General features: G+C 41.2%; 5 protein-coding genes across 5 annotated transcripts; 3 read left to right on the top strand and 2 right to left on the bottom strand.

Moving 5' to 3' along the window:
• The first annotated feature begins 99 nt into the window (after positions 1 to 99).
• On the top strand, positions 100 to 3,463 carry bbs5 (Bardet-Biedl syndrome 5). The gene is made up of 12 exons (XM_062402723.1): positions 100 to 284; positions 478 to 560; positions 639 to 704; positions 992 to 1,041; positions 1,268 to 1,395; positions 1,488 to 1,623; positions 1,880 to 1,975; positions 2,208 to 2,270; positions 2,403 to 2,537; positions 2,701 to 2,784; positions 3,025 to 3,048; positions 3,144 to 3,463. Exons 1-12 carry the CDS (start codon positions 223 to 225, stop codon positions 3,243 to 3,245), a joined length of 1,029 nt encoding a protein of 342 aa, XP_062258707.1. The 5' UTR covers positions 100 to 222; the 3' UTR covers positions 3,246 to 3,463.
• Positions 3,464 to 4,265: 802 nt separating this feature from the next.
• Positions 4,266 to 7,573, top strand: klhl41a (kelch-like family member 41a). The gene is made up of 6 exons (XM_062402516.1): positions 4,266 to 5,424; positions 5,609 to 5,766; positions 5,869 to 5,976; positions 6,073 to 6,258; positions 6,976 to 7,122; positions 7,240 to 7,573. Exons 1-6 carry the CDS (start codon positions 4,339 to 4,341, stop codon positions 7,349 to 7,351), a joined length of 1,797 nt encoding a protein of 598 aa, XP_062258500.1. The 5' UTR covers positions 4,266 to 4,338; the 3' UTR covers positions 7,352 to 7,573.
• Positions 7,574 to 8,129: 556 nt separating this feature from the next.
• On the bottom strand, positions 8,130 to 14,391 carry fastkd1 (FAST kinase domains 1). Its single transcript, XM_062402514.1, has 15 exons — positions 14,108 to 14,391; positions 13,472 to 13,970; positions 13,325 to 13,393; positions 12,693 to 12,818; positions 11,924 to 12,322; positions 11,706 to 11,816; positions 11,190 to 11,321; positions 10,617 to 11,103; positions 10,420 to 10,534; positions 10,210 to 10,338; positions 9,292 to 9,423; positions 9,075 to 9,188; positions 8,769 to 8,913; positions 8,568 to 8,682; positions 8,130 to 8,442 (listed from the first exon to the last, which is right to left on the bottom strand). The coding sequence occupies exons 2-15, from the start codon at positions 13,804 to 13,806 to the stop codon at positions 8,347 to 8,349; spliced, it is 2,505 nt and encodes an 834-aa protein (XP_062258498.1). The 5' UTR covers positions 13,807 to 13,970; positions 14,108 to 14,391; the 3' UTR covers positions 8,130 to 8,346.
• An 826-nt stretch (positions 14,392 to 15,217) lies between these two features.
• ppig (peptidylprolyl isomerase G (cyclophilin G)) lies at positions 15,218 to 22,683 on the top strand. The gene is made up of 13 exons (XM_062402515.1): positions 15,218 to 15,341; positions 15,824 to 15,907; positions 17,295 to 17,369; positions 17,462 to 17,569; positions 18,202 to 18,246; positions 18,333 to 18,420; positions 18,530 to 18,559; positions 18,663 to 18,802; positions 18,937 to 19,111; positions 19,196 to 19,381; positions 19,469 to 19,559; positions 19,659 to 19,792; positions 20,235 to 22,683. Exons 2-13 carry the CDS (start codon positions 15,847 to 15,849, stop codon positions 21,214 to 21,216), a joined length of 2,115 nt encoding a protein of 704 aa, XP_062258499.1. The 5' UTR covers positions 15,218 to 15,341; positions 15,824 to 15,846; the 3' UTR covers positions 21,217 to 22,683.
• A 1,090-nt stretch (positions 22,684 to 23,773) lies between these two features.
• On the bottom strand, positions 23,774 to 26,288 carry LOC133967091 (cilia- and flagella- associated protein 210-like). The gene is made up of 8 exons (XM_062402320.1): positions 26,106 to 26,288; positions 25,845 to 26,018; positions 25,552 to 25,751; positions 25,169 to 25,325; positions 24,960 to 25,099; positions 24,652 to 24,844; positions 24,207 to 24,371; positions 23,774 to 24,115 (listed from the first exon to the last, which is right to left on the bottom strand). Exons 1-8 carry the CDS (start codon positions 26,286 to 26,288, stop codon positions 23,774 to 23,776), a joined length of 1,554 nt encoding a protein of 517 aa, XP_062258304.1.
• Positions 26,289 to 26,518: the final 230 nt, after the last annotated feature.

Consider the following 26,518-nt stretch of genomic DNA (forward strand, 5'->3'; position numbering starts at 1 on the left):
TATTTGTTTATTAAATTGTTTGATCTATTTCTATTTCCGCAGTTTGGTTCCGCCACATTTTTGGCCTTCCTCTGCCACCGTCTGTTACCACGGTGATTATGACGCTACGGGCTCGCTCAGATTAGCCGATTAGCTAACCGAGTGGTCGTGTGTCCGACAGGTGAAGCGACCACAGGTAGTGAACGTGGGTACACTGACCTGTGGGATCTGTAACCCGCGGTCATGGCGTCTGTGTTGGACGCTCTGTGGGAAGACAGAGACGTGAGATTCGACATAACAGCGCAGTAAGTTTACCCGGAATTCGTTTCTCCATCGTAGCAGCTGGTTAGCTCAGCTACGCTACATGGCCTGCAGCTAATAGTCGTTTCCCCAATAACTGTGTGTCCACGGTGTTTATGAAGCGCAGCCATGTGGTAGATGTGAGTATTATAACTGTATAACACACCGACCTGTCTTTCAACGAATCGCTGTTCACAGGCAGATGAAAACTCGCCCAGGAGAAGCGCTCATCGACTGCCTGGACTCCATAGAGGACACGAAAGGAAACAACGGAGATAGAGGTCTTTAACGCTCTTTGGACAACTAGTGTGTGGCCGATCCGAGACTTAATAACCGACCATGTCCGTTTTGTCTTACAGGACGATTGTTGGTAACGAACCTGAGGATCATCTGGCACTCGCTGGCCCTGCCAAGAGTCAATCTGTGTAAGTTCACCTGTCAAATGGATTTGTTTATTTCGTCTGACTCTTCACCATCAGCTGCATATTTCTGCCCTCTCTTGGAAGGGGCATTAAATGACTCTTTTAAAACAGTTAAGTTATGGCCAGAGGTTAGATTTGTTTGGCTTGTGCACCCACTATTTGGTTTTCCTTTTAGCATGTCCCTCCTCCAAATCGTATTATTTATAAGCAACAATAGTTTTGAATAATTAAACAAAAAAGTCTCACACACTTAATGAGAAATTTAAATGCAAATCTGTTTTGGTTTTCAGCTGTGGGCTACAACTCTATCATTAACATCACAACAAGGACCGCTAATTCAGTAAGTAAACCTTATTAAGTATTTATTGTTATATATTTTATTGTAATACTATGACATATACTTCCACATAATTTTGTTTTGCATAAACTGCATACTTGAGATGGTATGGGCACTGCCTCAAGGTTTACCAACCTCAACAACTTTTAACAAACTGTTGTCAATATGATATGAAGAATATTAGTAATAAAGGTGAATGGAGATTCAAGAATTGAATGCTCTTTTTCAGAAACTGAGAGGCCAAACTGAAGCCCTCTACATCTTGACAAAGTCCAACAACACACGATTTGAGTTCATTTTTACAAATGTGGTTCCAGGAAGTCCACGGCTCTTTACCTCTGTCATCGCTGTGCACAGGTAAGACAAAGCTGTGGAAATATTCAGTCCTCTTACATTCCTACTTCAAATACATTTCCTAAATGTCTCTAGCTTGTTGTGTTTGGTTGCAGGGCCTATGAGACCTCTAAGATGTACAGGGACCTGAAGCTGCGAGCGGCTCTCATTCAAAATAAGCAGCTGAGACTTTTGCCCCGGGAGCAAGTGTATGATAAAATCAATGGAGTCTGGAATTTATCCAGTGATCAGGTACTGGCGCTCGTCTTGAAATGTGTCTGTTGAAAGAATATTTAGCATTTACAAGTTCACCTAATGTTAAGTTTGCCTATACAGATTTAACCTGGACTAGCTCCAGGTTACTGTACTATGCAAAATTCAATTTTTTTCAGATTTGTGTACTCCAAATTGTAATAATTCTAATCATCGTAATAAGCAGTGTAAGTGTAACAAAAGTAAAAAAGTTACTGGATTGGATTATAACTCCTGTGATGATGACTTCTTTCAGGGTAATCTTGGGACTTTCTTCATCACAAATGTTCGGATTGTGTGGCATGCCAATATGAATGAGAGCTTCAATGTCAGCATTCCTTACCTCCAGATTGTAAGTATATACCACTAAATATCAATAATGAACCAAGGGTTAGACTTTCTATTTAACATAACTCTTAATAAACAAACAGTTTTTGCTTCTTCATTGATACAAATATTTTTGAAATGATATCTCTTTAATATAGGGACTAGATACTATAATGTAGACAGTAGAAACAATCACATACCATCCCTGTTAATGTTGTTCTTATTGTCTTATCTGTTCCCCCCCCCTCGCCTCAAAGTGGTCTATCAGGATAAGAGACTCAAAGTTTGGCTTGGCTTTGGTGATAGAGAGTTCACGTCAGGTAAACTTGTTTTTGAGTGTCATTAACTCCACTAATCACAAAACAAAGAATACTGAATACTAGTGACAGGAGTCCCTTCTCTGATCAATTCACTGGTAATTGACGAACATGCTTTGTCTGTTTTGGTTTTAGAGCGGGGGCTACGTGCTCGGATTTAAGATTGACCCTGTGGATAAGCTTCAAGATGCCCTGAAGGAAATCAACTCATTGCATAAGGTTTACTCTGCCAACCCCATCTTTGGAGTGGACTATGAAATGGAAGAAAAGGTAGAAATATCTGTCTTTCAGTAATCTCACTGTAAACAAACCAATTTAAAAAAAGTCTAAAATATGATGCTATAATTTTTACAAGTGGATTTATTTTTCCTAGACCCTCATTAATGTTTTTGACAGGTTTCCCTATGTTCAGCTGATGTTGTTGTGATTGCAGCCCCAGCCGCTGGAAGAACTGACAGTGGACCAGCCCCCTGATGATGTGGAAATCGAACCCGATGAGCAGACTGACGCTTTCACTGTGAGTGTGTCTGTTGGCCACCGCGTCACTCCTCTGGGAGTCAGTGGTTTACTTTTCAGACTCTCAGAATAGCTGTGAGCTAATGCCCCTCAGCTTAATGAACAAACATGAATTTATGTTGCCTGGTGCTTCTGTGTGTACGGGTGGAGCTCATCAGACAACAATAACCTATTATCACAGTCAGCGGCCCAGCTAATTTGACTCAATATGTTTTTGTTGTTTCTGTTTGTTTGCTTTCAGGCCTACTTTGCTGATGGCAATAAGGTAAGATGTTGCTCAAATAATGAATAATGATAATCATCATCCTAAAGTGTGTTGTCAAATATGCTAAACTTAACTTGTTCATTGTTTTTCCAAAGCAACAAGACCGTGAGCCAGTTTTCTCTGAGGACTTGGGGCTAGCCATCGAAAAGCTAAAAGATGGCTTCACACTCAATGGACTGTGGGAAGTGATGGGCTGAAATAATGTGCATGTTCATTGTTTCATTATTCAGAAAATAATGTATTTATTTATAGCTCAGGTTAAAAGTTGTACAGCTCATCCATACACACATAAATAGAAAATACAATATCATGTGTGAATGCTTTATTCTGGAGTGATTTGTATAAAGTATATTTTATTGTCATTGGTAGAATGTGAAATATAATAAGGTTTGTACAGTTTTAAAATTAATAAATACATGTATTTGAATAAATAATGTACAGTACTTTCTTCCCAATATTTAGGTGTTTGTAGTTTTTTTTAACCAATATATGTTTGTTGAGTTTTGATAAAGTAATAAAGCAAACAAAGAGAAAATATACCTTTTTAAGTCAGACAATATTTAAATATATATAATGACATAAACATACATATAAACATGTGATAAATGTCAATTGTAAACTCATCTATGCATTGAACAATTATAAAAATGTATATTGAATATTAGTAAAATATAATACAAAACGAGTGTTTGTATTTGTGTGGGGAAGGGACACAATGATCTCGACAAAGCTGCACAAGTATTTAAAAAATGTCAAAGGAGGACAAACTGTCACCTCCTGCAGCCGCAGCTGTTCACTGTCCCTGTCCAGGGTTGTGACGTACTCCACACTCAGTATCTAGAAGTACGTTGAACACACTGGATTGTGGTAAATACAAACCATATCGATCATCGTGTACAGTAGAGAAGATGGTCCTAACATTGTGTTATTAAGTGTGTGGTGCTTTTACTATGTACTATGCTGAAATTCTTTTAAGAATATATTCGTATAGTTAGACCGGAAGGTGAATCAAACGAAAAGATCAGAGGTTATTTCTGAGCGGCTGTACAACAATGTTGTCACTAATCACCAAGGTGACAAGGCCGTCACAGTTGTTCCTGCTCTGTGACAGCTGGGTGAGCTCTCCCCTTTGGCCAAGCGGAATACTTTTTGAATGGGGTGGTCGGCTATATTTAGAGGGGCACAGTTATATTGAAGTGGCCTCAGACCCAACTGCCTAGAGTTCTGCCTTCACAAGCTGGGACAGTCGGTAGAAAACTCATCTGCTCATCGACTCCTTGCCCTGAGAGAATGGATCCCCAAGCCATGAGGGACGATCTGCGTCTGTTCCAGAGCACCCTGCTGCAGGACGGACTCAAAGAGCTCCTGAATGAGAACAAGTTAATCGACTGTATCTTAAAAGTGGGAGACAGGAGCATCCCCTGCCACCGGCTCATTCTGTCGGCTTGTAGTCCTTATTTCCGGGAGCTTTACTTCGCTGAGGATGGCAAGGACGTGAACGATTCTGAGTTTGTTCTGGAGAACGTGGATCCCAATATTATGGAGTCGATTGTGAACTACATGTACTCCGCAGACATAGACATCAATGAGAACAACGTGCAGGATATTTTGGTTGTTGCCAATCGCTTCCAGATCCCCTCGGTGTTCACGGTCTGTGTGAACTACCTGCAGAAGCAGCTGTCAAAGAAAAACTGCCTCGCCATCTACAGGCTGGCGCTGATGCTGAACTCCGCCAGATTGGCAATAGCTGCTCGAGATTACATCGCCGATCGGTTTGAGACCATTTCCATGGATGAGGATTTCTTAGAGCTTTCTCCCCCTGAACTCCTTGCTATTATGGGAGCAGATGCACTAAACGTGGAAAAGGAGGAAGTGGTGTTTGAGACTTTCATGAAGTGGATCAGGAAGGACAAAGAGAAGCATGTGAAATCCTTGGGAGAGGCTTTCGATTGCATTCGCTTCCGTCTGCTCCCAGAGAAGTACTTCAAGGAAATGGTAGAGAAAGACGACCTCATCAAGGCAGATCCAGAGCTTCTCAAGAAAATCAAAGTCATCAAGGACGCCTTCGCGGGGAAGCTGCCCGAGAAGAAAAAGGTAGAAGATGGTGAGGAAGGAGAAGAGGAAAAGTTGCCCGGCTACCTTAACAATGACCGCAGATATGGCATGTATGCCAAAGACATGGTGCTAATGATCAGTGACACTGCTGCCGTGGCCTATGACAGCCAGGAGAACGAATGCCTCCTCGCTGCGATGGCGGAGCACATCCCACGGAACCACGTCAGTCTGACATCGAAGAAGAACAACCTGTATTTGTTGGGAGGACTCTTTGTCGATGAAGAAGACAAAGAAAACCCGTTGCAATGTTACTTCTACCAGGTAAGAAAAAATTGTATTATAACCAATGTTCCCTTTTGGTCAGTACTCGGTACTACACATTAGTAGACAGTGGTTGATTCCTTGTACCGAGTGTATTGACCGAAAGACAACGTTTAATTTTCATTCGAATATATCCACTTTCATGGTTGTTTTTTTAACAAATATCTCAAAATGTGTCTTCCAGTTGGACAGTCTCTCTTCTGAATGGATCGCTCTGCCACCGATGGCCTCCCCCAGGTGTCTCTTCGGTATGGGGGAGTTCGAGAATCTCATCTTTGCTGTAGCAGGAAAAGATTTAGAGGCTGACGAGTCACACGACACCGTTTTGTGTTATGACACTGAGTAAGTTCAGCCCATCAAACAATTGGGTTTTAATTCAATGGATTATATAGAAAATTATTGATTTATTCACATATGCTTTGTTACTTTATCTGCCCTTTTTAGAAAAATGAAGTGGAGTGAGACGAAGAAGTTGCCCCTAAAGATCCACGGCCACTGTGTTGTCTCTGAGAACGGGCTGGTTTACTGTGTCGGAGGCAAAACGGATGACAAGTAAGACCGCAATGCCAGAACATTAAATATAAAGACAAGATATGATTTGCACAGTATGCTAACACTTAGGGGAATAAATTTGTCTCAATTGTAAAGTAAATCCACCAACAAGATGTTTGCATACAACCACAAGAGGTCAGAGTGGAAGGAGTTGGCCTCCATGACGACGCCCAGATCGATGTTCGGAGCAGTTATCCACAAAGGGAGAATCGTTGTGGCTGGAGGCATCAATGATGAAGGACTCACAGCTACATGTGAAGCCTATGACTTTGCAACCAACAAGTATGTGCTTTTATACCTTAGGTTACTATGGACCCTATAAACTTACAATGTGTTTTATCACTAAATTTGGATTTGATTTTGGGATCACTCTAACATTTCCCCGTAAAAGTTAACACTTTTACGGCTTTCTCAGTTTCTCTTTACTGGAGTGTGTTTTTTGTGTCTGTAAAAGACTAAGTCAGGTTTGGATCTGTCAAGTTAAAAAGACAAGAGTCCTCCGTAAAGAATATACAGAGGAGTTGCAGCTATATGAGGAAAGTGATGCGTTTACTGAATATCAGAGCATGGAAATCTCAATAATAACCAGGATTGAAATTGTGAATCTGAATATGAGCAGAATACGTTGTCTTTGAATGTCTATAATATTTTGTTCTTGTGACATTTTTATCTTCAATTATAACATTCAAATCAATTTCAGTCAAATATACATGACACTTTTTAGTTGTCAATCTTCTTGGTTTGTGACCCCTCTGCAGTTCACCTGATCTTTAATCGCCAAACCCAAAATTTGAAAAGAATTTAGATAAGATAAAAAATAAGATTATGTGTCACTGAAATATAGTTTTTTTTCCTCTAATTATCGATCTTAATCTATCTGAATTATCTGTGTGGGAGTGGTCGGTAACCATTGATTTAAATCCACTAGGAAGATAAACAATCAAGAGCCATAAAGGGGGAAATGATCACATTATTACAACTGAGGTCACTGTGTTGCAGGTGGTCACCCTTCACAGAGTTTCCCCAGGAGAGGACTTCAATCAACCTGGTCAGCTGTGGTGGGCTGCTCCACGCTGTGGGAGGCTTCGCTGTGATGGAGAATGAGAACAAAGAGGTTGCACCCACTGAAATCACTGACATTTGGCAGTAAGTGTGGATTTTTTCTTGCATTATCCAACATATTTTATTGTGGTAATTTACACGATTTTGGTGACTTTCTTGTGCAATGACAACTCTCCTCACATCTTTTCTCTTCATTGCCAGGTATGAAGATGACAAGAAACAGTGGACTGGTATGATCAAAGAGATGCGTTACGCAGCCGGAGCATCGTGTGTGTCCATGCGTCTAAATGCAGCCAGGATGCCCAAACTGTAATAACAGTTCAGGGACACTCAGTTTTCTGCTGTAGAAGAGTACATCCTCAGAATGCTTCATTGTGGTCAAATGTCATTTTAACATATCAAACACGTCCGAGTAACTGAATTCTTATCATAATTTATCATCATTATAATGTCTAACATGTAGGAGTTATTGTTATTTGTAGTTTCTTCAGTAAATGGTTTGAATAGAAATAAATATCTCCTGTTCATCTTGAAATGTTCCTCTTCTGTTCATTTAAAATGTCTAGTTTGACTCTTCGGCATTGGCAAATCATCGCCAGCTCTGACATGTTAGTTTTATGTTCAACCACATTTATCCTTCACTTCCATTTTACAAAATGTCAATGAGCATTAGCATCTTTTACACCACTCCTGAAATATTAAGTCTCCTTACTTCAGACATGAAACCCCTTTACATATGTCTGACAAACTTCAATTCCTTACAAGACATAATTGCTGTTTTTAATACGAGAACAATAACAAGTCTGATTTCTGCCGATGATGAATGTTGGAATTACGCTCTATATGTTTCTATGCAGTGACTTTACACATTGACTCCTCTTAAGGCACATTACTTGAATGCTTTAAATATTAATAAAGAAGTTAATGCAGATAATAAAACCATCCATCCATCACTTATCCATACCACTTATTCCTTGAGGGCTGCTGGGGGGAAAGCATAGTAATACAAAATAACAATGAATTATAAACACACTGTCAATTTTCATACAAAACTTAAAAAATATATAAAAATATAGAACAAAACAAATGTTTCACACTTTGTTTATTTTTTAAGATATTTAATACAAAAGCACATTATACACAACCGTTCTTAACATGAATGAGGTAGATTCATGTCAATTTTAGGCTCTTTGACAAAAAATAAGGAGCACTTGATTATTAAACAACTATATCAAAAAACAGGTATCTCTTCAGTCATGCTGAAAGTGTTCAATGTAACATCTCTTTAATTTTTCAATAAATACGGCTTCATAAAGAAAGCTCTCTGAATATTTTCTTCTTTAGATATTCCTTCCAAGCATCCTGAGTTGAAAGCTCCATGGAGTTCCATTCAAAGTGAGGGATCTGTAATCAAAACACACACTTATTATTTCACTCTCCATCTTTTATACAACATTAAACTGGCAACTAATAAGATCCAGTACAAGAGATGATTCATGAGACGTCCACTGGAAAATTAGTCTTTTCACCTGAACAACACGATATCCCAGAATCTCAAGGTGTCGTTTTCTCATCATGGCTTCACCTTTCATGTGGTGGGAGTTTTTGCAGAAGCACCGTGAGTCAAGAAAGTTCACAGCCACTCTGAAAGATGGGTAAAAACAGTGTCCATCGGATTTCTGACTCATTATTCCTGTTGGATATTTCAGGCCGTGTTCTGTAATAGTTACCGCTGAGCTCCGGGTGGCAGCTCGTGCTTGTCATTTTCCAGCGAGCTCACCCCCCAGTGAGCCTTCCCTCTGTCAGAGATCTGCAGTGTGTTCAGGTTAGTGTACGGCAGCGGCTGTAGGTGTTTGTCCAGAACACATTCAAAGTCTAAAAGAGAAAACAAAGACCTGGCTGCAATTCATTCCATCATAGGAATCTGGACTATTCCCCATTCACCTCCATTGAAGATCTTAGAAGGGACACGTTAAGCCTGTGTTGCCAACTGCAAGCACATTTCATTACATAGAAGATACTCAAATACTACTCACCTATGGTATAAAAATACGGAGTGACGACGGCTACTTGAACACAGTTAATGCCACCAAGAACTTCACCCAGCATTTTGTGGATCTGCTGCTGCACAGGACCCACAGAGCCATTCCCTGAGAAAGACATTTTGGCTTAGAGTCGGTCGATAGTATAAATTTATTTGTATTGAAAAGTTGTAACCGGCAGACTCTGGAACATATTAGACAACCACGTTACCTTTCCTTTGCAGCTGCTGGCAGTGGCTCTCGTGAAACCACGGCACCTGGAACTCAGGACACTCGAGGCACACGGCCCGATTGAGCTCCATGAGGCGCAGTCGGGTCCGCATGTTGAGGGAATCAGGCAGAGCTGAAAGACATAACAAGAAATTAAACGTGTCCTATTGAGAAAGAGAGTTTATGTTTCGAGATGATTAGTTTGCCAATGATGAACAAGGACACGTAATTATAAGGTTAATGCAATCCCCACTTTCATGGAGGAAAATATTCCCTCATTTATCTGCCAGAAGTCACTGCTATATGAGGGTTAGCACTTCTGGGGGGAGATTCACGGCCCGACTGTTGAGGGCATGGACAGGCAGGTAGACTTTGCACCAACTCAACGACTTTTGCCACAGAACTGGACAGAGCAATATAGACCCTCTATCTACAAAAGGGATTGTTTTAACAGCATCTCTGAACAGAGGAGGAGGTTTAAGAAACTATCTATCAGCCACATTAAACGCAGTCCTGTGTTCATCTCCAGGGAAGTTTCACTGAAACTCACACCTAAGGACTCATGGCTCACAGGGGAAAGGTGGGTCAACAACTCTCGACGACCCGCAACAACTCCCAGTGAAACCAACAGCAGGGTGGGTCCAGCCTCTCAGGTAACCTCAACTACTCCTAACGACCCTACAATTTAAATACCTGGGAGTCCCAGCAGTCAGCTAGAGCTGAGGAAGCCTGTTCGATGAGAGGTGAAATGTCTCAAACATGGCGGTCTTGCAAAGAAATGCAAGACCCCCAACATTTAATATTTTCAAACAGATCCTGAGTGAAACATTACAACTGTAACAATCCACCTTTACCCTTCTCCATTAGAGTGTCTATTAAATGTCTGAAAAAAGTAGAAAATTACCAACTGGGCACATACTTTCTAGTTGGGAATCCAGTTTTCCCAGAAAGTCAATACTGAAGATTTCTCTGATGAGTTCTTCAGGGAAACTGTCGGCCACAGCCAGCGAGTACGCCTGGAGAACGAGCAGGTGTGGGTCAAAGGAACCTGCGAATACACAACAAGTTGGTGTTAGTGCAAGCTCTAAATAAGGACAAATAAAAGTCTGTAATCCCAATATTCACTTACTGATATGAGGAGTGAACCGCTGAATGCACACGTCATACAACTCGTCTGCTTGTGGAGGATCATAACTCAGGACAGAGAAGGGCAGCAGGGTGGCGTATGTCGCGGAGTAGTGAATCTGTAAAATGACACAGGAAATGTAAAGTTAATATAAAATCAGTGATTACAGATTCAGTGTGGCGTGATGGTCCTCGAAGCACCTTGTCAATCTCTTTAATGGCCACACTGGCGATTCGGTCCATCAGCGGAGGGCAGAGGTGATTCATCCTGGTTAAAAAGAAAGCCAGCTCCGGCACACTGGTCCAGTTGATCTGATCCGCCATTCTCTGCAGCGTGGCCATCGTCTCCTGCAGTAGCATTTCTTCAAACCACTCCCCGGACACGTACTTCAGCTCCTCGAGCAGCAGGTCGAGCCGGTCGGAGGTCTGCAGCCTCTCGTGGCCGCAGCGGTTCAGGGTCTGCAGCAGGCGGACGTACTTGCTGGGAGTGCCGTGGCGGTAGGACGGATCGTTCCGTACCCACTTGGCGACGGCAAAAGAAATGGTGTTGAGGTCGTTGAGGCTGCACTGCGGCACCACTGCCTCCACGCGCGCCTTCACGGCCTCCTCGAGCCGCGGGCTGGGCAGCATGGACAGGACGCGGGTCAGCATGGTCACCTCGTGGGGGAAGACGCTGTGCTGCAAAAAGCTGCAGATGTGTAGACGTGTCATCAGGGTTTTTTCGTTCAATCACAGCGTTGATGAGACAAAGAACGGCTTCAAGGGAAAACCTACCTGACCAAAATCCTTCTTAGTTTGGTGAAGAATTCAGGGTTCTGGTACTGCAACAGATAAAGGGCTTGTGTGATTCTGGCCACTTCCACTGGTTTATACACATGAAGGTTCCTCTGGACCACTGATGCAATTCTGTAAAATAAAGGATGAAGAAAATATTTAAGCTTTTATGTTCTTAAAAATATTCACAAAATATTTAACATGTTTAGAAAATCTAACGATCTTTACATAAAATATACAAAATGATGATAAAGATCCCTGAAATTAGATTTGTAAAGAAAAGTAAACAAGCTACAACCTGAGTGGGAGGTGTTTACAGTTTTAAATGTTAATTGTTTCAGTCACATGTACACAAATGTAGAAGCGAAAAATCGTGAATGTGTCCGATGACATGACAGCAGGGAAGCTCCCTCTGCTGAGGTCTATAGTGTGATAAAAAATAAAAAAGCAACGTACAATCTTTTATCTTTTTCATACATCCTATCCAGGTGCTATAAGGCAGACATATAAACACACTTGTTCAGTAAGCTGAGGTTCCTGCTCTGAATTTCTTCCAGTGCTTCAGCTACAGCCAGGGCCTGCTGTGCACTGAGCTCATCCGCCAACAGGAAGGCCGTGTTCTCCAACCTGAATGGAGGGAGAGCACAAAGCAGACGGGTGACACTCGAGGACTGCTGTGAGGTGAAGGGGCTGGATTTCCACTGCACTCTTACTCCACTCATAATGATACCAACCCTTCTCGGATCTCCGGACTGGCCATGGGAGTCAGCGCCACAAACAGTTTAGAGAAGGAGAAAGGATCAGTGCTGGAATCGATCAGCTCTACCAGTCTTTGTTTCACAGCGAGCCTGAAGTCACAGTTGTTGAACTGCAGGGCCTGATACAGCCCCATGATGATGCTGATATTCTCTGCGTCCAGCCGGGGAATGCTGGACAACAGGATCTGGTTGCACTTCTCCAGCAGAGGGCGATGGCTATACTTCATGTTGCGGAGGAACTGCACCACTCTGCGAGGGTTATTGTAATTTGAGGGATCCATGGTGTCCAGGAGTTCATCTGCTTTGCTGACGAAGGCGTCCCGCAGCCGGGTAGAGACCAGGGATGATGTGCTTATCATGAGCGTCGTGAGGATCCTGAGAAAAACGATGCCAGGGTAAATAAACACATTATGATGATTCAGATTAATCCTAAGAGGAGGTTTTCATAGTCTGTTTCTTAGTAGGATTACACAAAACCTACCAAACTGATTTGACTGGTAGAAGGATGGAGAATGAGCCAAGAAAAAACCCATTAACCTCTTTTAACTTTCTTTAACAAGATCAAGATCGTTCTAAATGTTTGTGAATTTCTCAAGAATTATTGCACAGACCTCAGTGTAAAGAATCAGGTATATTTAGGGGATCGATATTTATGAATGTGTGCAATTGAGTGCAGATTGACTGAATTTAAGGGGACAGTTAATTTGTCACAGTTTTTTTAGATTTTTGTCTGAAAAGAACCAACCTGGCATCATCAATGGACGACAACCTCTGATCCACAATACTGGTGATGTGGCCCATGAGAGGACTGTGTTGAAGGTGCTGATCACTGAGACAAATGGCAAACTTGGACAGGGAAGCCATCTGAAATCTGAAAAACAAACATTTGTAACATCTCATTAATATCAAACATTTGTTTCATAAATCAAATCAATTTACATCTTTGATGCTGCAGTCATTATTATCAAGGAATAAAGCAGTAAACTAGCAAGTTCCAGCTTCTTTAATGCGAAGATCAGCGAGGGCTGGGTAACATGGGCCAAATATTATCAAGATAAATGTGATATCGTTATTTCTTTTAAGATTTTTTCTCCTGAGAGGAGGTTGTGGTTTTGAGCTCTTTATTAACAGAAAAAACATATCTGCATATCTATCTATCGCAATTTTTGTTAAATTATTATTGAGCAAAATTACATTGTGGATATAATGATGGAGGATTTTTCACAATTGTCTGGCATCTTAGAGACTAAACAATCACACATTTAACTGAAGAAGATACTTATTAATACTAGATAAATCAGTGATGAAAATTATTGTTGAGCCCTTTATTGCCGAAAAACAAAGATAAAATAACAAAATAATGTAATATAATCATACCTGTCTATTCTGAGCCATGCTTCAGAAACCAGCTGTTGTATAAGGGAGTCATGTGGATCCACATTCAGCCTGCAGGACAACAAATAATACAGTTTCATAATTCAGATAGACTCTCTTTAAGATAATGGTGTCTGTGTGTTCAGGTACCTGAGGAAATTATAAAGCATGTCCACCAGGATGAAATCATCCATTATAGCGATTTTGTTCTCAGCCAAAACCCGGAGGGTGAGGAACTGTGGGTGGGTCCTGATGAGCTCTACGGTCCTGAGCAGCTGAGGTTTCTCCCTCTGGAACTGCCACAGCATCCCCACAGCACAGCTCACATGGCTCACCGTGAGCTTGGCCTTGTTCTTGCCCACCATGTCCAGCACCTGGTCCTCGGCCGAGCAGACCCTCAGCTGCTCCAGAACCTGGTCCCGGTTCCCCGTGCCCCCATGGAGGAGCCTATGGAGGCAGGAGGTCACACGCCGGAGGCGAAACATGATCACAGGCCTGGGGCTCCGGGTTAAGTGCAGACTGGGGTCTTCATTGTGCAATCAGTGTCCACCACCACCGTCCACGTCGAACTGACAAGCAGGGTCAGCCCTCTGGTATCATTCCCATTAAGTGTCAGGGTGGTAGTTGTTAGCTGCACCTTTAAGGACCTCTATCGAATGAGAAAAAAACACAACAACACACATTATTTTCATCTAAATCTAAATTTCGAACATTTTCTCTGGTTCTATAACATTAAAGAGACAAACAGCTGACATGCCAGATCTGTCTGTGTTCAGAGGATCTCACCTGCTCTGAAGCTTGAGAGGAAACAGACCCACTCAGACACTTCCTGTGACTTTCCTCTGGTGTGGACTGGAGTGGACAACCACTGACAGCAGTTCAGTTTTGCAACGAGGTCTTCACGTGGATGAAGAACCAGTCAGCTCAGATGACTGAAATGACCGGACCACCCCTGCTCGCCCTGCTCTTAGCGGTGTCTCTGCAGGTTATACAGAAACAGACTTATAGATGAGGCACAAACACAAGGGTCGCACTAAAAATCGCTCATTCAAAGTCAAAATCACCTAGCATGTGTGCTACAGTGACTCACTTCCGTAGCCAGTGACGCAAGAGAGTTATCAACCCTGGGTTTTGTCTTTCAGGCTGCTGCTCGCTCATCCTGGAGATAAGAATGGAGGCAAATGTCAACATATACTTTAAAACTTTGTATGAAATCTATCTATATTAATATTTTTGCATTTATTGGCTAAAATGACAGTTGTCATGTTTATAAAAGTAGAAAAGTATTTCATGATTTTCGACAGGGGAAAAAAGAACAGATTTTAAACAAAAACTTTATATTTATGAATTACATGAATATGACTTATGAAAACCTGTACTGACCCCTGTGCTGTGAATAACAAAAAGTTTATATTTTTAATCTGTGAATTTGATATAATGACCGGAAAGTTTAGCCTAGATAAAATAAATAGAAAGAGAAATAATAACATGTTTAAAATCTGTCATCATAGTATCACAAATAGTGCATGTATGTACCAAATAACGTTTTTATGGATAGAGTTGATGATACAGTACTGAAGTGATTTAAAAAATAGGGTAGTTCCAAAACAAACACACAGCAAGGTCAAGGCAGATACGATAAGTAACAGCTTGTGTGCAGTGTGTACCAACGAACGTGTCGGGGTTCCAGAGGAGGATAATTTTTGACATTTAGTCAAAAAGTAAATGTTGATGGACTCACACACTTCACCTACCCCTCAATCGGCATAAGGGTACGTAGATAATGAGTAGATTTTTCATTTTTGGGCCGAACTCTGCTTTAAGCAGCCTTAAACGAGGTTGTGCCTGACAGGTATTACTCGGGGCACCAAAGCACTCGCGTTCAGCCGACGTGCGCACGAGCCTCCCCAGACGTTGACGCGCCATCTTTAGAAACCCTGAGCGCAGCGCTGAATGAAACTTCATTTTAGTTGCCTGTGAGGAGCCGCTCGCTGTATGGACCGATTCCTTTCCTGCCCAGGTGAAGTGCTTTCACATTATCGTTATCATGGCGACCTCTCTGTGCGGTTTAACACAGCGAGACCATCCGTGTGGCGCTGTGTTCTTCCCCTTGCGTGTTGTGTGCCTGAGGCTAGCTGAGCGTGCTAATGCTAACACCAGGCCTGGCGCTGGTTGGAGAGACGTGAACCAGCCGCGATATGAGCGTGTAAACGGGGAAAATTACAACACAACACTGTATATGTAACGCTAGCTAGCTAACGTTAGCTTACGAGAAAACACACTAGCTCGGGTCATATTGTTTATAATTCTGCTGTTTTAGCACCGTTTCCCCTGTTGACCTGCCATGTTGGACACCTCTGATTTACAGTCAACACCAGCCTAGTTTATTATTGTGATGAGTGGGTTTCAGTAACGATTCAACAAACCAAGATTTTCACTGTATTCTTGAACTCGTGCATCCTGATGTCACTCATCTTTGTGATCTGTGTCTCTCACCTGCAGGTTTTTGATCAGTTCAGGTTATAATGGGGATCAAGGCTCCGCGCACACGGTGCTTCTTCGACGTTGGCATCAGTAATGTGCTCGGTAAGAATCGAACCTCACCTCACAATGTCCACTTTATGATGCGCTCGCTCACCTGCGAGGTCACCGGGGAAACCTCTGCAATACGGACGCAGTCTTTTAAGAGAGTCCAAACTCCATGTGGATTATCAGTGTCTGTTTTGATTCACCTTTTAGATAGGAGCGAGAAGAGCTGTGCATCTTCACTAGCCTCACGATACGAGTGCACAACAATGTATCTCAATGTTTCCTCAATTTTCTATATATTATTACATCTTCTCTATTACTGATTACACATGGTTGCCTTTTCATCAATTAATTCAATCAGTATTATCTAGAAAGTGCTTTAAATGGTAGATAGTAAGTAAAAGTAAGTCCATGAAAGATTGTTAGATGCAGAGTCGTCGGCTTCGCGAATCATCTAAGAATTAGAAAATTTGCATTGCAATTAACACTTCTACAAAATGTGAATTGTATGAAGGTTGTGTACAAAACAAAATTTGAAAACAAGTCTCAGTGTAGTGCAATAGAATACGACACCGCAAACTACAGCCTATGGATTGGCCCTAAAGTAGGATTAGGAATCCCTCTAAAATGTCACCTGAACATTATAACCTCCCTGAAGGGAGGATTCATATCAGGGATGTTTTATGACACCCTGTTCTGGGCTGACATTAGCATTTGTCCTGAGTGATCTGGTCATAAGTGATTAGCTCTCAGTTCAACTGTGCATCCTGAGATCTAATGACTCAGACCACATCAAGAGGTTGTCTGGGGACACATGCAGTCATGTTCTTTTCGCTGCGTGAGTTTGAATCCGTCCTGGGCCACATAACATAGGATTGCTTCCTAAGCTGACGTCCTCTGCCCTGTTGCAGTTTCACAGTGATTCAAATGTTATTGTACTTCCCTGTTTCCATATGTTGATGTGTTTGTAGCCACCACCACTATATACATGCTGAACACCACATCATTTTTTTTTTCTCCTTTTTTTCCAAATGGGTAAAAACTTACTGCATGGTGGAACTGTGCAGCGCAGTTATTCACTCAGCCTCTCCTGACTCAGATTTTCCTCTCACTGTTTCTTGCACACAAACATAGACAGACACATTTGTATTGTCATATTGACTAAAAATCTAAAAACAAACTCAATATTTGTTTATAAAGGGGTTAAGGGCGATCCGATCAGAATTGGTCACAGGAGACGTATAGAGTTACATTCTTATCCCAGGTGTGAATTGATGTGCTGTACTTTGAACTGTCCACTTGTGTTTGAATCTCTCACTTCTGAAAGGGGGCTTTGACTGCATTAGTTTTAGTTGGGTGCATACCATACAAAGAAAACTAGAGTATAGGGTTTCACCTCAGTTAAAACTCAAGTCAACCATTCTAACCCAGTGTGTCCTCTCAGTTGGCAGAGTTGTGGTGGAGTTGTTTTCCGACATCTGTCCCAAAACATGTGAGAACTTCAGATGCCTCTGCACAGGTGAATATGTCATTTCCTCGCCTAGAATATTCCAGCAGCTCTTTATCTCTGATCACACCTGGAATAATGATAATTGCTGATGTGACCTCCAGGTGAGAAAGGCATCGGTAAGGGAACTATGAAACCTCTGCACTACAAAGGATGTCTGTTCCACCGTGTTGTGAAAGACTTCATGATTCAAGGGGGAGACTTCAGTGAAGGTGAGTTAATAAAATGTTGACACTCGTGAATGGTGTACTTCGTTTAGAACAAATGTGACACATGCCAAGATGCAGTTCCTGACTGTCTTACCTGGTTTATATTTCTACACAGGTTCAACATAGTGTCTACACTGTGGCCTGCAGCATTTTGTCTATTTGTGCACTAGTGTTTTTGTTGCAATTATACCATCAAAACGCAGATAACAGATAGAGCTTCTGTACCACTGTGTGTTTAATTCAAACAATGGCACCTGAAACTGAATAGATCATGTTGTAGTTAAAGTTGATAAATATGAAACAACTGTTACTTTAAAATTACCACATAGCACAATAGGCAGGAGGGATGGACCATAGATATCAAAAGGACCAATCCCAGCTGTTGTGGTCTGCATGGCTGTGATATTTTGTTACATTTCCTGGATGTCAATCTCAAGCAAAGGCTATGGTAAAGTGTGCGCTCAGGTTTTACCTCCTAGATAACTTATGCATATTGGGACAGCATCTTATAATGAACGCAGGAAGAAAGCTATTATCAGCCTCTGTCTTGAGTATACAACAATCAATAGTTTCTACAATTTGTATTTATTTGTTTTGCTTCAGCTCCTTAACCTATTCTTTCTTTCACATTTCAGGCAATGGAAAAGGAGGTGAATCCATCTATGGAGGCTTTTTTGAAGGTAAAGACGCCACCATCAGAGCTGTCAATTGTTCCAAATTGACGTTGGCTTCAAGGTGACATTTCAATCTTCTCCTTTTCCCTCAGATGAAAGCTTCGCTGTTAAACACAACAAGGATTACCTCCTGTCTATGGCCAATAGAGGCAAAGATACAAATGGATCCCAGTTTTTCATGTAAGCACTGTTTATATTACGTATTTATTTTTGTATCATTCTGTCATCTGTAAGTCCTCATAATAATGATATCCTTTTGTCTTTTGAATTGCTCGCTGTTACACATCAGAACAACAAAACCTTCACCGCATCTGGACGGGTAAAGACCGCTTGACTGTTATTTGAAGTCTGCATGATTGCATATTGCTCAATGTACACTAAATGTCTCACGGTTTAAATTCAACACCACTTTACTTTCTCAGAGTCCATGTGGTTTTTGGTCATGTGATCTCTGGCCAAGAGGTGGTTCAAACCATGGAGAACCAGAAAACAGATCCTAACAGCAGACCCTATTCAGACGTGAAAGTTTTGAACTGTGGAGAGCTGGTCCCTAAATCTAAAGGTTTGTTTGTGCAAAGCATTTTCAGTATTTTACTTAATGATTTTTAAAATACCAACTTAATCTCCTGTTGAGGAGGCACACTTTTTAGATTTTATAAAGCAGTTGTTGTATAACACAATTTTACTTATTTGCAGCCAAGAAGGAGGAAAAAAAGAGAGCGAGAGCCTCCAGTTCTAGCAGTAGCTCCAGCGACTCTGAAAGCTCCTCAGATTCCTCCTCTGACTCTGAAGAGTCCGAGAAAGAATCTAAAAAGCGGAAAAAAAAGGCAAAGAAGCTAAAAAAGAAACAGAAGAAGAAGGACAAGAAAAGGTACCTAATGAGTTTTTCACATTTTCTCTGTCAGCATTGTAAACAGTACTTGGTGTCTTTATATTGAGCCACAATGGTTTCTAGGTCAGAAGCTGAAAGTGCTGAAGAGAAGGACCAAGAAGAGACGGTTTCATCTACTGTACGTCCTGAAGAAATCCCGGCCATCCCAGAGAACCGATTCCTCATGAGAAGAAGTCCACAGGCCGCCCAAAAGTCGAATGAGGTGGATGAAAAGGATCAGAGACATAAAGAGGAACGGCAGAGAGACAGGTTAGTCTGCCTCACAGGCATTTATTATATAATAACTCTTTGTAGCATTTAATTGGCTCTGTCAATTAATACTTACCTCTTTTCCAGTTCTAGCACAAGATATAATTCTCAGTCAGCATACAACAGAAGACTGGTGATGACAAAATCTGGCAGGAAAATCAAAGGCAGAGGTCCTAGGGTAGGTGGACCAAATTCTTGTCACCGTTCATTCTGTTGAGCCGTCGTTTTAATGTCTTTTCGCAGAGGAAGTAATTGATGTGTCATTTCTCCAATCCAGAGGTACCGGACACCGTCTCGTTCAAGGTCCAGAGACCGTTTTCGGCGAAGTGAAACGCCTCCACACTGGCGTCAAGAGCTGCAGCGTCAGAGGATGAGAGCCGTCACTGGAGAGCGCTGGATTAAGGGGGACCGGTAAGATGCAGAGACTTCGGATGCTTGTGGACAGCTTTAAAACAAACTTCAGCTGATTGAACTAACCTAACTTTTACTGTAGGTCTGATCACTCGATCGTGATTGCACTACATTACATGCAGTTGGAAGACAATGAAATAAGTGTAAAATTACCAAAATATACCGTGGATGCAACTTTGCATTGAATATTAATACTGAGATATTGTCTTGATCGTGAAAGGAATTTGTAAAGCAAAATTTCAAATCTAAATATTAAAAAGCTTAACAGGCTGCACCTGCAGTTTTGGCAGATTCACACTTCGTCATCATGAATCAGGATACATGTATGGTTCAAGTGTCATTAAAGTCATGTTATTTTTCACATTACTGAAAGCATAATTCTGCCTGATGTCAGTTGTTGTTCTGTCACTGACATGTGTTCTGCATTTTTTTTCTTTTGCAGAGGTGATATGAATGAAGCCAAGGATGAAGCTGCTAAAGCACCTAGAAGAGAGCGACGATCCTCCAGCACGAAGCATGAAAAAACCTCTGAGGGTAAAAAAGAGAAGAAAAGTCGGTCACATAGATCCAAAAGCAAAGAGGAAGAAACAGCTGAGGAGGAGAAGCCTAGCAAACACAAGGCAAAGAAACAAGATAAATCTCCAAGTCGTAGTAAAAGCAGAGAGAAGAGTAGAAGGTCAAAAAGCAGAGATAAGGGTCACAAGCACAAAAGTGAAGACAGGAGAGGTCGCTCAAGGAGCAAAAACCGAAACAGTGACAAGAAAGAAAAAGAATCTGATCATAGTAAAGATAAAAACAAGAGCCACGAATCTGATGATAAACCTAAAGAGGACCCAAAAGGAAGAAGTGGTGAGGGAACTAGAGAAAAGTCCAAAAGCAAGGAAAGAACAACCTCAAAAGATGGCCATAGATCAAGTAGCAAAAACAGGGATAGACACGGATCTTCACCGTCAAAAGAAAAAGAAGAAAAACGAGAGAAAGACGGAGAGATGGGCAGGGAACATAGCAGGAGTAAGGAAAGACAACGCACTGATGAAAGAGAGAACAAGAGGAGAGGAACATCCAGGGATAGGGAACATCGTTCAAGAAGTCCAGACAGGAATAAGACTAAAGACTCTCACAGAAGCAGGCGCTCCAGAAGTAAGAGTGATCAGAGCAAGGACCAATCATCTCATAGAAGAGACAAAGCAGCTGCCAGTCAAAGGAGAAGACGTAGCAGCAGCAGCTCCGACAGTGACAGAAATGAGAAAAGTAAAAGTCGAAAGAGACCAGAGTCCAAGACAAGACCAAAAAGTAAATCTAGATCTAAAGACAGAAGAAGTCCAGATAGATCCAGACCAAGACCAGATAGTACAAAAGGCAAAGACAGAAAGGACAGCAGGAGGAACAAATCGAGTTCAAGCTCCAGCTCTGATAGCGACTGACCCTGTGACAGTAGACATAAGGAACAGATTTCCTGTTTGTCTCCATTTTATACCCACTATAGAAACATGCAGCCTTTAACTAAAGTGGAACATATTCACATTCCTCATTCATTGCAAAAAACTAAACTCGTCACTGTTCAGGAGAACTTAGAAAACTCAGTTTAGAAATTATTTTCAAACACTTTTAAAAGTAAGACAGGCCCTGGTATTTTTTTTTACCAGGTTCCTGTTTATATATGTGGCAGTGTAAATAAATTGTATTCAAAAAAACGTTCTAACCAGTCCGGTGGGTTTACACAACATGGCAGCCGTGGCTACGAGGTAATCCTTTGGCGTAACAGCAACGGTCCATGAAAAGTCCACTAAGAGTGCTTTATTCACTAAAGGCTTAAATTGTAAGTAGGGAGTCGGTAATATCGACATAGTCCACATAAAGAAAGGATTCAGCCATTATAGATTCAGTAAAATATAAACTCTCTCCAGTACTCACTAACATTTCTACTCCCGTCTTGCTGCAGCAATCCAAGTCTCGTAAGACTTCTTGTTTAGCACATGTGTAATCTTGTCGCACTCTTTGCAAAGACCCAGAATATGTTGAGCCTTTGATTGGTGAATAAAAGAGTAAATTTACCCCATAACATTGAAGAATCTGCTGTTCCCAGTGGGGGGGATCTATTGGACTGATTTCAAAAATGTTTGTAACCTTTCATTTATAGGGTCCAGAACGCTACAAAACGGTAAACATTTAACTGCTTAAACTTAAACAAACTGAGGCAGCACATGAAATTTGTCTGAACTGATTATCTCTGAATGGGGATTGTGAATTCATTGTCACTTTTGATGGTTAGCTGAAGCTGCAAGGCCGTTTAAAAGAGAAGGAATTGAGACTGAAAAAGAAACTAGAATTAGTACCAGATTTTATTTTAATTGTACATGACCAGGGATTGGATTGAACTTTTTTATTTTATTTTTAACTCTGTTTTTTTTGAATACTTGGTTAAGTATATTTTGGCTTATAAGTTCTGATTTCAGGCTGTAAAAAATTTGATAAATTAAATCTTTCCCCTGATGACATATTGTACTAAAATTTGTTTTATTATTATTTAAAGCAGTTGGTTTTTGGAATGACTTGCCTCTTCCAAATTTGGGAAATGCCTGCCATTCAAGTTATTTTCACTACACAGTTAGTCAGGAAGAGCCCACTCAAAACTACTTGCATGTGTGCTTAGCCCTGATATCAATGGATAAAATCTTTTTTTGTTTTACATCCACAACTGTTAACTGACTTTGTGATATATCTGGATTGTTCTTTGTTTTCTTTCTTTTTTTGCGTTTCTGTTTTGGTAGAAGAAATATCATTATGATGCTGTAAGTACAATATAAAATCAGTTTGTATAATTGTGTTTTGTGCAAGTTGGTTTCAAGTACTGGACTACGGTGTTCAATGATTAAAGTGCTCAATTTGGATTTGAATCTGTTTTGATATTCTGTTAATACTGATATAATTATAAACAAAGCTAAACAATTAATATCGCAAACATTCAGCTTCCAGCATTTCAGTCACTGGTCCAGTGCCTGTTCTTAACATTTCTGTTTGGAATGAGCCCATCTGAAACTGCAGAAGTGCAGTAATTAAATATGGAAAATGCCGTAAATCTTAACGATCTGTTTTATCTCCCCCTTCCGTATTGGGAATAATAGATATTATTAATGATCTTAAGTATAACTCATTCTATATATAAATCATTTTTTAGTCCTCTTCAAACAGAACTACAATATTGCATGCCAAGACGTGTGCAGCATTTTTATTAAACAGACGTTGCAGAGTGAAGTTAGATAAGTTTGTGTTCATCCTACCTGGTTTATCCGGAGAGAAGAGTCTGTTTTTCGAAAGACGAACCCGTATTTGCTTCATTTCGGATCATGCATGTGGCTTCTGTACAAGGTCGAATGATTAACCAAGCTGCTTTTATTTTTTTCAGACATCGCATTCGGTTATTTCAGATGTCTGTTAAGCAAAATGGATACAGATTTTCATGCTGCCAAGAGCGAGAGCAATGGTTGTGTTGTCTGTTTGTCGGGGGAATTTCTTCAAATATTCACTTGGACTCCAGGAAGAAATGATTTGAATTTGGTGATGAAAGGTCTCAGTGACATTTCAAAGCATTATTTTGCCTTGTGAAGGGGATATCTCTGTACCATTGTGAATGAATCATTTCACATTTGGCACAAACCATTGTTTGGACTTGAGGATTTAACCACTTCATCTTGGTAGCCAAAGGTCAAGGTCACGGTGGCCTCTCAGAGTACATTTGTTTTTCTTGATCATGATATCTTCAGATCGGCTTATTATGTTCACTTGGACTCAAGGAAGAAATGATTCGAATTTGGTGATGAAAGGTCTCAGTTACTTTTCAAAGCAAATATTTTGCCTTGTGAAGGGAATATCTCTGTACCATCGTGAAGTATAATATCATGACAGGAAAAGACAAATAGAGATGGGATCAACAGCGAACAATATAGTAAGGTGTTACTCCTCTTGCAAACATCTTAGTTTTCACCAGATAAACCCCATTCTCATCTTGGCTTCATCAATAAATACCGTCTCATAAATGTCCTTGGTAGGACCAGAGTTGATGGGCATCTGAACACCGCTGTGTTCCTGAGCCATGTAGCTGGGCCTGACTCCCCCGACAACAGGACCGAGTCCTCCTCCGATCCCATCGCTTGCAGCTTTGCAAAGTGGGAAGAGGTCTCGCTGAGCCTCTGCTGCTGCATTGATGACGTTGTGTGAATAGATTAGAAACTGCTTTTCCTCCTCAGCCAGGATGTCTCTGTTCTTTGCCTCAAACTCATCTTTCTCCCGTCTCAGTTGCTGCCTCCTGGCAACTTTTGCAGCCTGGGTGTGCAGAAAAAAACGACATTTACTTTCAGAGAACAAAGACTGCTGTTACCTGTGATGGTGCAGTGATGGTGAGATATGTCGTTACCAGTTGTGTTGAGTTGCAGTCTTGGATCTTTCTTAGATCTTTTCTGATCCTCTGAGCCTTCGCTGTTTCTTCCTCAAGAAAGATCATCTCAGCTTTTTTCTTGGCCTCAAGAATGTCTCTGCACATCTGTTTCTCTTCTTTGTCCCTCTGCTCCTTTCGGCATATCTGATAAAACAGTGTTTTGTTAAAGGTGCCGTAACATTTAGTTTGCTTCAGCAGGACAAAGCAACACAAGCAGGGTTTTTGCTTTGTCTAAAAATGTATTTTCAGAACTTAAGGCCTTAAAAAGTAAAAAAAAACTATATTTAATGTTAGGTCTTCAGTGTTTTTAATTGAAAGGTATGTTGATGCTCATTTAACACAACTTCTGTGATTAACAAAGGTTTGCATTTATAATATCATGACCTGGTTTTATGGTCGTTGGTAGAATCTGAACCGGTGTTACCTGGAGTTCTCTGTGTTCAGTGATGGACTCCACCAAGTCAGTCCTCTTCTCCTCCTCCTCCCTCAGCAGCTGCTCACGTCTGGCCTCCCTTTCGGCGATGGCCTTGGCGATCCTCTGATCCTCTATATCTGTTTCCTGCTGCTGTTGGTCCGTCATGGACTTTATGAACACGTCTTTTCTTCTCTGGGACTCTCTGTGGAGTAGAGAAACTCATACATTTAAACTATGTTAATCGAGGAACCACTGGGACATGGAGGCAGATGAGTGGGTCTACACTGGGACCTGGATAAAGAGATGCTGCATCTTACCTGAACAATTCCATTTCTTTCTCTTTCCTTAACTCCATCTCTATGTCTTTCTCAAAGAGATACACTTTCCTCTGCTCCTCTTCAGCCGCCCGTTTTTGGACCTCTGCTGCTCTCATGAGGTCTCTTTTATTGACATATTCCTGTTTAGTGAAGCTGTGGGTTAGAAAATAAAAATAATCTGAAACAACATGTGTTGTTAAGACCCCTACCATTTGACCTTGCTTCAGGTTTCTCTTCTGCTCTTCCTGTCTTTCTTCCTTCATTCTCTGCTCCACCAGATAGAGCTCATGAAGGCGAAGGTTTTCCTCTCCGTCCTTCTTGTTCTCTTCCTCTCTTCGCTCTTTAGCCAACTCAAATTCCTTCACCCTAAAGAAAAGAAATCACATTCTCGTGAACCAAATGTTTTTTTTACTCGAGCCTTCTAACTTGAAATATGTCTCAAACAGAAATAGTGGGGCCGCACTGTTATACTTTGCACTGTTTCTAAATAAATAAGATGTTAAATGCACATTTTCATGCAACTTAATCAACAGTGATGCTTATGTCTGAGATAACTGTGGAGACAATGAATCTGATCTGGTATGAGACTCACTGTTTTTCCAGCTCCTCTGCAAAAGCCAGCTGCTTAAGCTTCCTCTGGACTGCTTTCTCTCCCTCCTCCCTAAGAACCTCATCCTGTCTGCTCTCTCCCGAATTCATGAATTCTTTTTCCACATCTTTAGAGGCACGCCTTTTCTTCAGCTCAATCTGAGCCGCCCTCTCCTTCAACACCTCTGTCAGCAAGAGTGCACTCTGTAGAAATGTTAAAAATCCATTATCCCAAAACGAAAAGGTGGTACATTGATACAGCCTATTACAATAATAAAAAAAAAAAGCAATACTAACATGTAATCCTTGGACTCGGTTGGTGTGATTGAAGACCTGAGTCTTGGCTTTCACAACAATGTCTTTACGTTGTTGGTCCTTGTATTCGGCCTCTTCTATATCCAACTGCTTCCTTTTCTCCTCCATAATCTGTTCCCGGATCTTCTTCGCCTCCATCTTCTTTTTCCTTTGATTCTTGATAAAGACGAACACAGACTTATACTCACAGGTGGAAACAATAAAAGTAAAAATCGGACAAGAAGCCCTGTAAGGACGACTTACAGTGATGGTGTCTGGCCACTCTTTCACCATCTGTTCTGAGCGCAGGTGCAGGGCTCTTCTCTGCTTCTCTGCTTCTCTCATACCCTCCTTGTCTCTATCACCCTGGTTGACTTCATTTTGAATCCTCTGCCATTCAGCCTTGGTCAACACGTTGACCTGTCGGATAGCAGGTGCCCGGAACATCTTGCTGTCTTCTATATAATGTTGTAGAATACAAATGAATTTCCTCCATATTAAAAGGTGGAACATCTGCTATACACTGGCTGGTTAGTGCAGCACACTGAGGTCGTTTTAATTGCTTAGAATATTGGCAGTGTCCATTCTGTAACTAGTTGCAGGTTCGAAAAAGCAGACATGAAAAGTCACACTGTTAATTAAAAAGTGTGCTTCTGTTTTTTTGTACTACACTGACT

Source organism: Platichthys flesus, chromosome 13, assembly GCF_949316205.1.
Source record: "Platichthys flesus chromosome 13, fPlaFle2.1, whole genome shotgun sequence".
Classification (NCBI taxonomy): Eukaryota; Metazoa; Chordata; class Actinopteri; order Pleuronectiformes; family Pleuronectidae; genus Platichthys; species Platichthys flesus.

Bases quoted from the DNA above. Each gene is read 5' to 3' on its own strand.
- LOC133967091 (XM_062402320.1), bottom strand. From the start codon at position 26,288: ATGTTCCGGGCACCTGCTATCCGACAGGTCAACGTGTTGACCAAGGCT. The intron at 25,326-25,551 runs GTGAGTCTCATA...TCTTTTCTTTAG, and splicing joins GCAGAGGAGCTGGAAAAACA to GGTGAAGGAATTTGAGTTGG. The intron at 25,100-25,168 runs GTAGGGGTCTTA...TTCACTAAACAG, and splicing joins ACCTGAAGCAAGGTCAAATG to GAATATGTCAATAAAAGAGA.
- klhl41a (XM_062402516.1), top strand. From the start codon at position 4,339: ATGGATCCCCAAGCCATGAGGGACGATCTGCGTCTGTTCCAGAGCACC. The intron at 5,977-6,072 runs GTAAGACCGCAA...TCAATTGTAAAG, and splicing joins GGAGGCAAAACGGATGACAA to TAAATCCACCAACAAGATGT. The intron at 6,259-6,975 runs GTATGTGCTTTT...ACTGTGTTGCAG, and splicing joins TATGACTTTGCAACCAACAA to GTGGTCACCCTTCACAGAGT.
- ppig (XM_062402515.1), top strand. From the start codon at position 15,847: ATGGGGATCAAGGCTCCGCGCACACGGTGCTTCTTCGACGTTGGCATC. The intron at 17,370-17,461 runs GTGAATATGTCA...TGTGACCTCCAG, and splicing joins CTTCAGATGCCTCTGCACAG to GTGAGAAAGGCATCGGTAAG. The intron at 17,570-18,201 runs GTGAGTTAATAA...TTCACATTTCAG, and splicing joins AGGGGGAGACTTCAGTGAAG to GCAATGGAAAAGGAGGTGAA.
- fastkd1 (XM_062402514.1), bottom strand. From the start codon at position 13,806: ATGTTTCGCCTCCGGCGTGTGACCTCCTGCCTCCATAGGCTCCTCCAT. The intron at 10,535-10,616 runs GTGCTTCGAGGA...GTCATTTTACAG, and splicing joins CCATTAAAGAGATTGACAAG to ATTCACTACTCCGCGACATA. The intron at 8,914-9,074 runs GTGAGTAGTATT...TTTCTCTTTTAG, and splicing joins TCCGTATTTTTATACCATAG to ACTTTGAATGTGTTCTGGAC.
- bbs5 (XM_062402723.1), top strand. From the start codon at position 223: ATGGCGTCTGTGTTGGACGCTCTGTGGGAAGACAGAGACGTGAGATTC. The intron at 285-477 runs GTAAGTTTACCC...CGCTGTTCACAG, and splicing joins AGATTCGACATAACAGCGCA to GCAGATGAAAACTCGCCCAG. The intron at 2,538-2,700 runs GTAGAAATATCT...TTGTGATTGCAG, and splicing joins ACTATGAAATGGAAGAAAAG to CCCCAGCCGCTGGAAGAACT.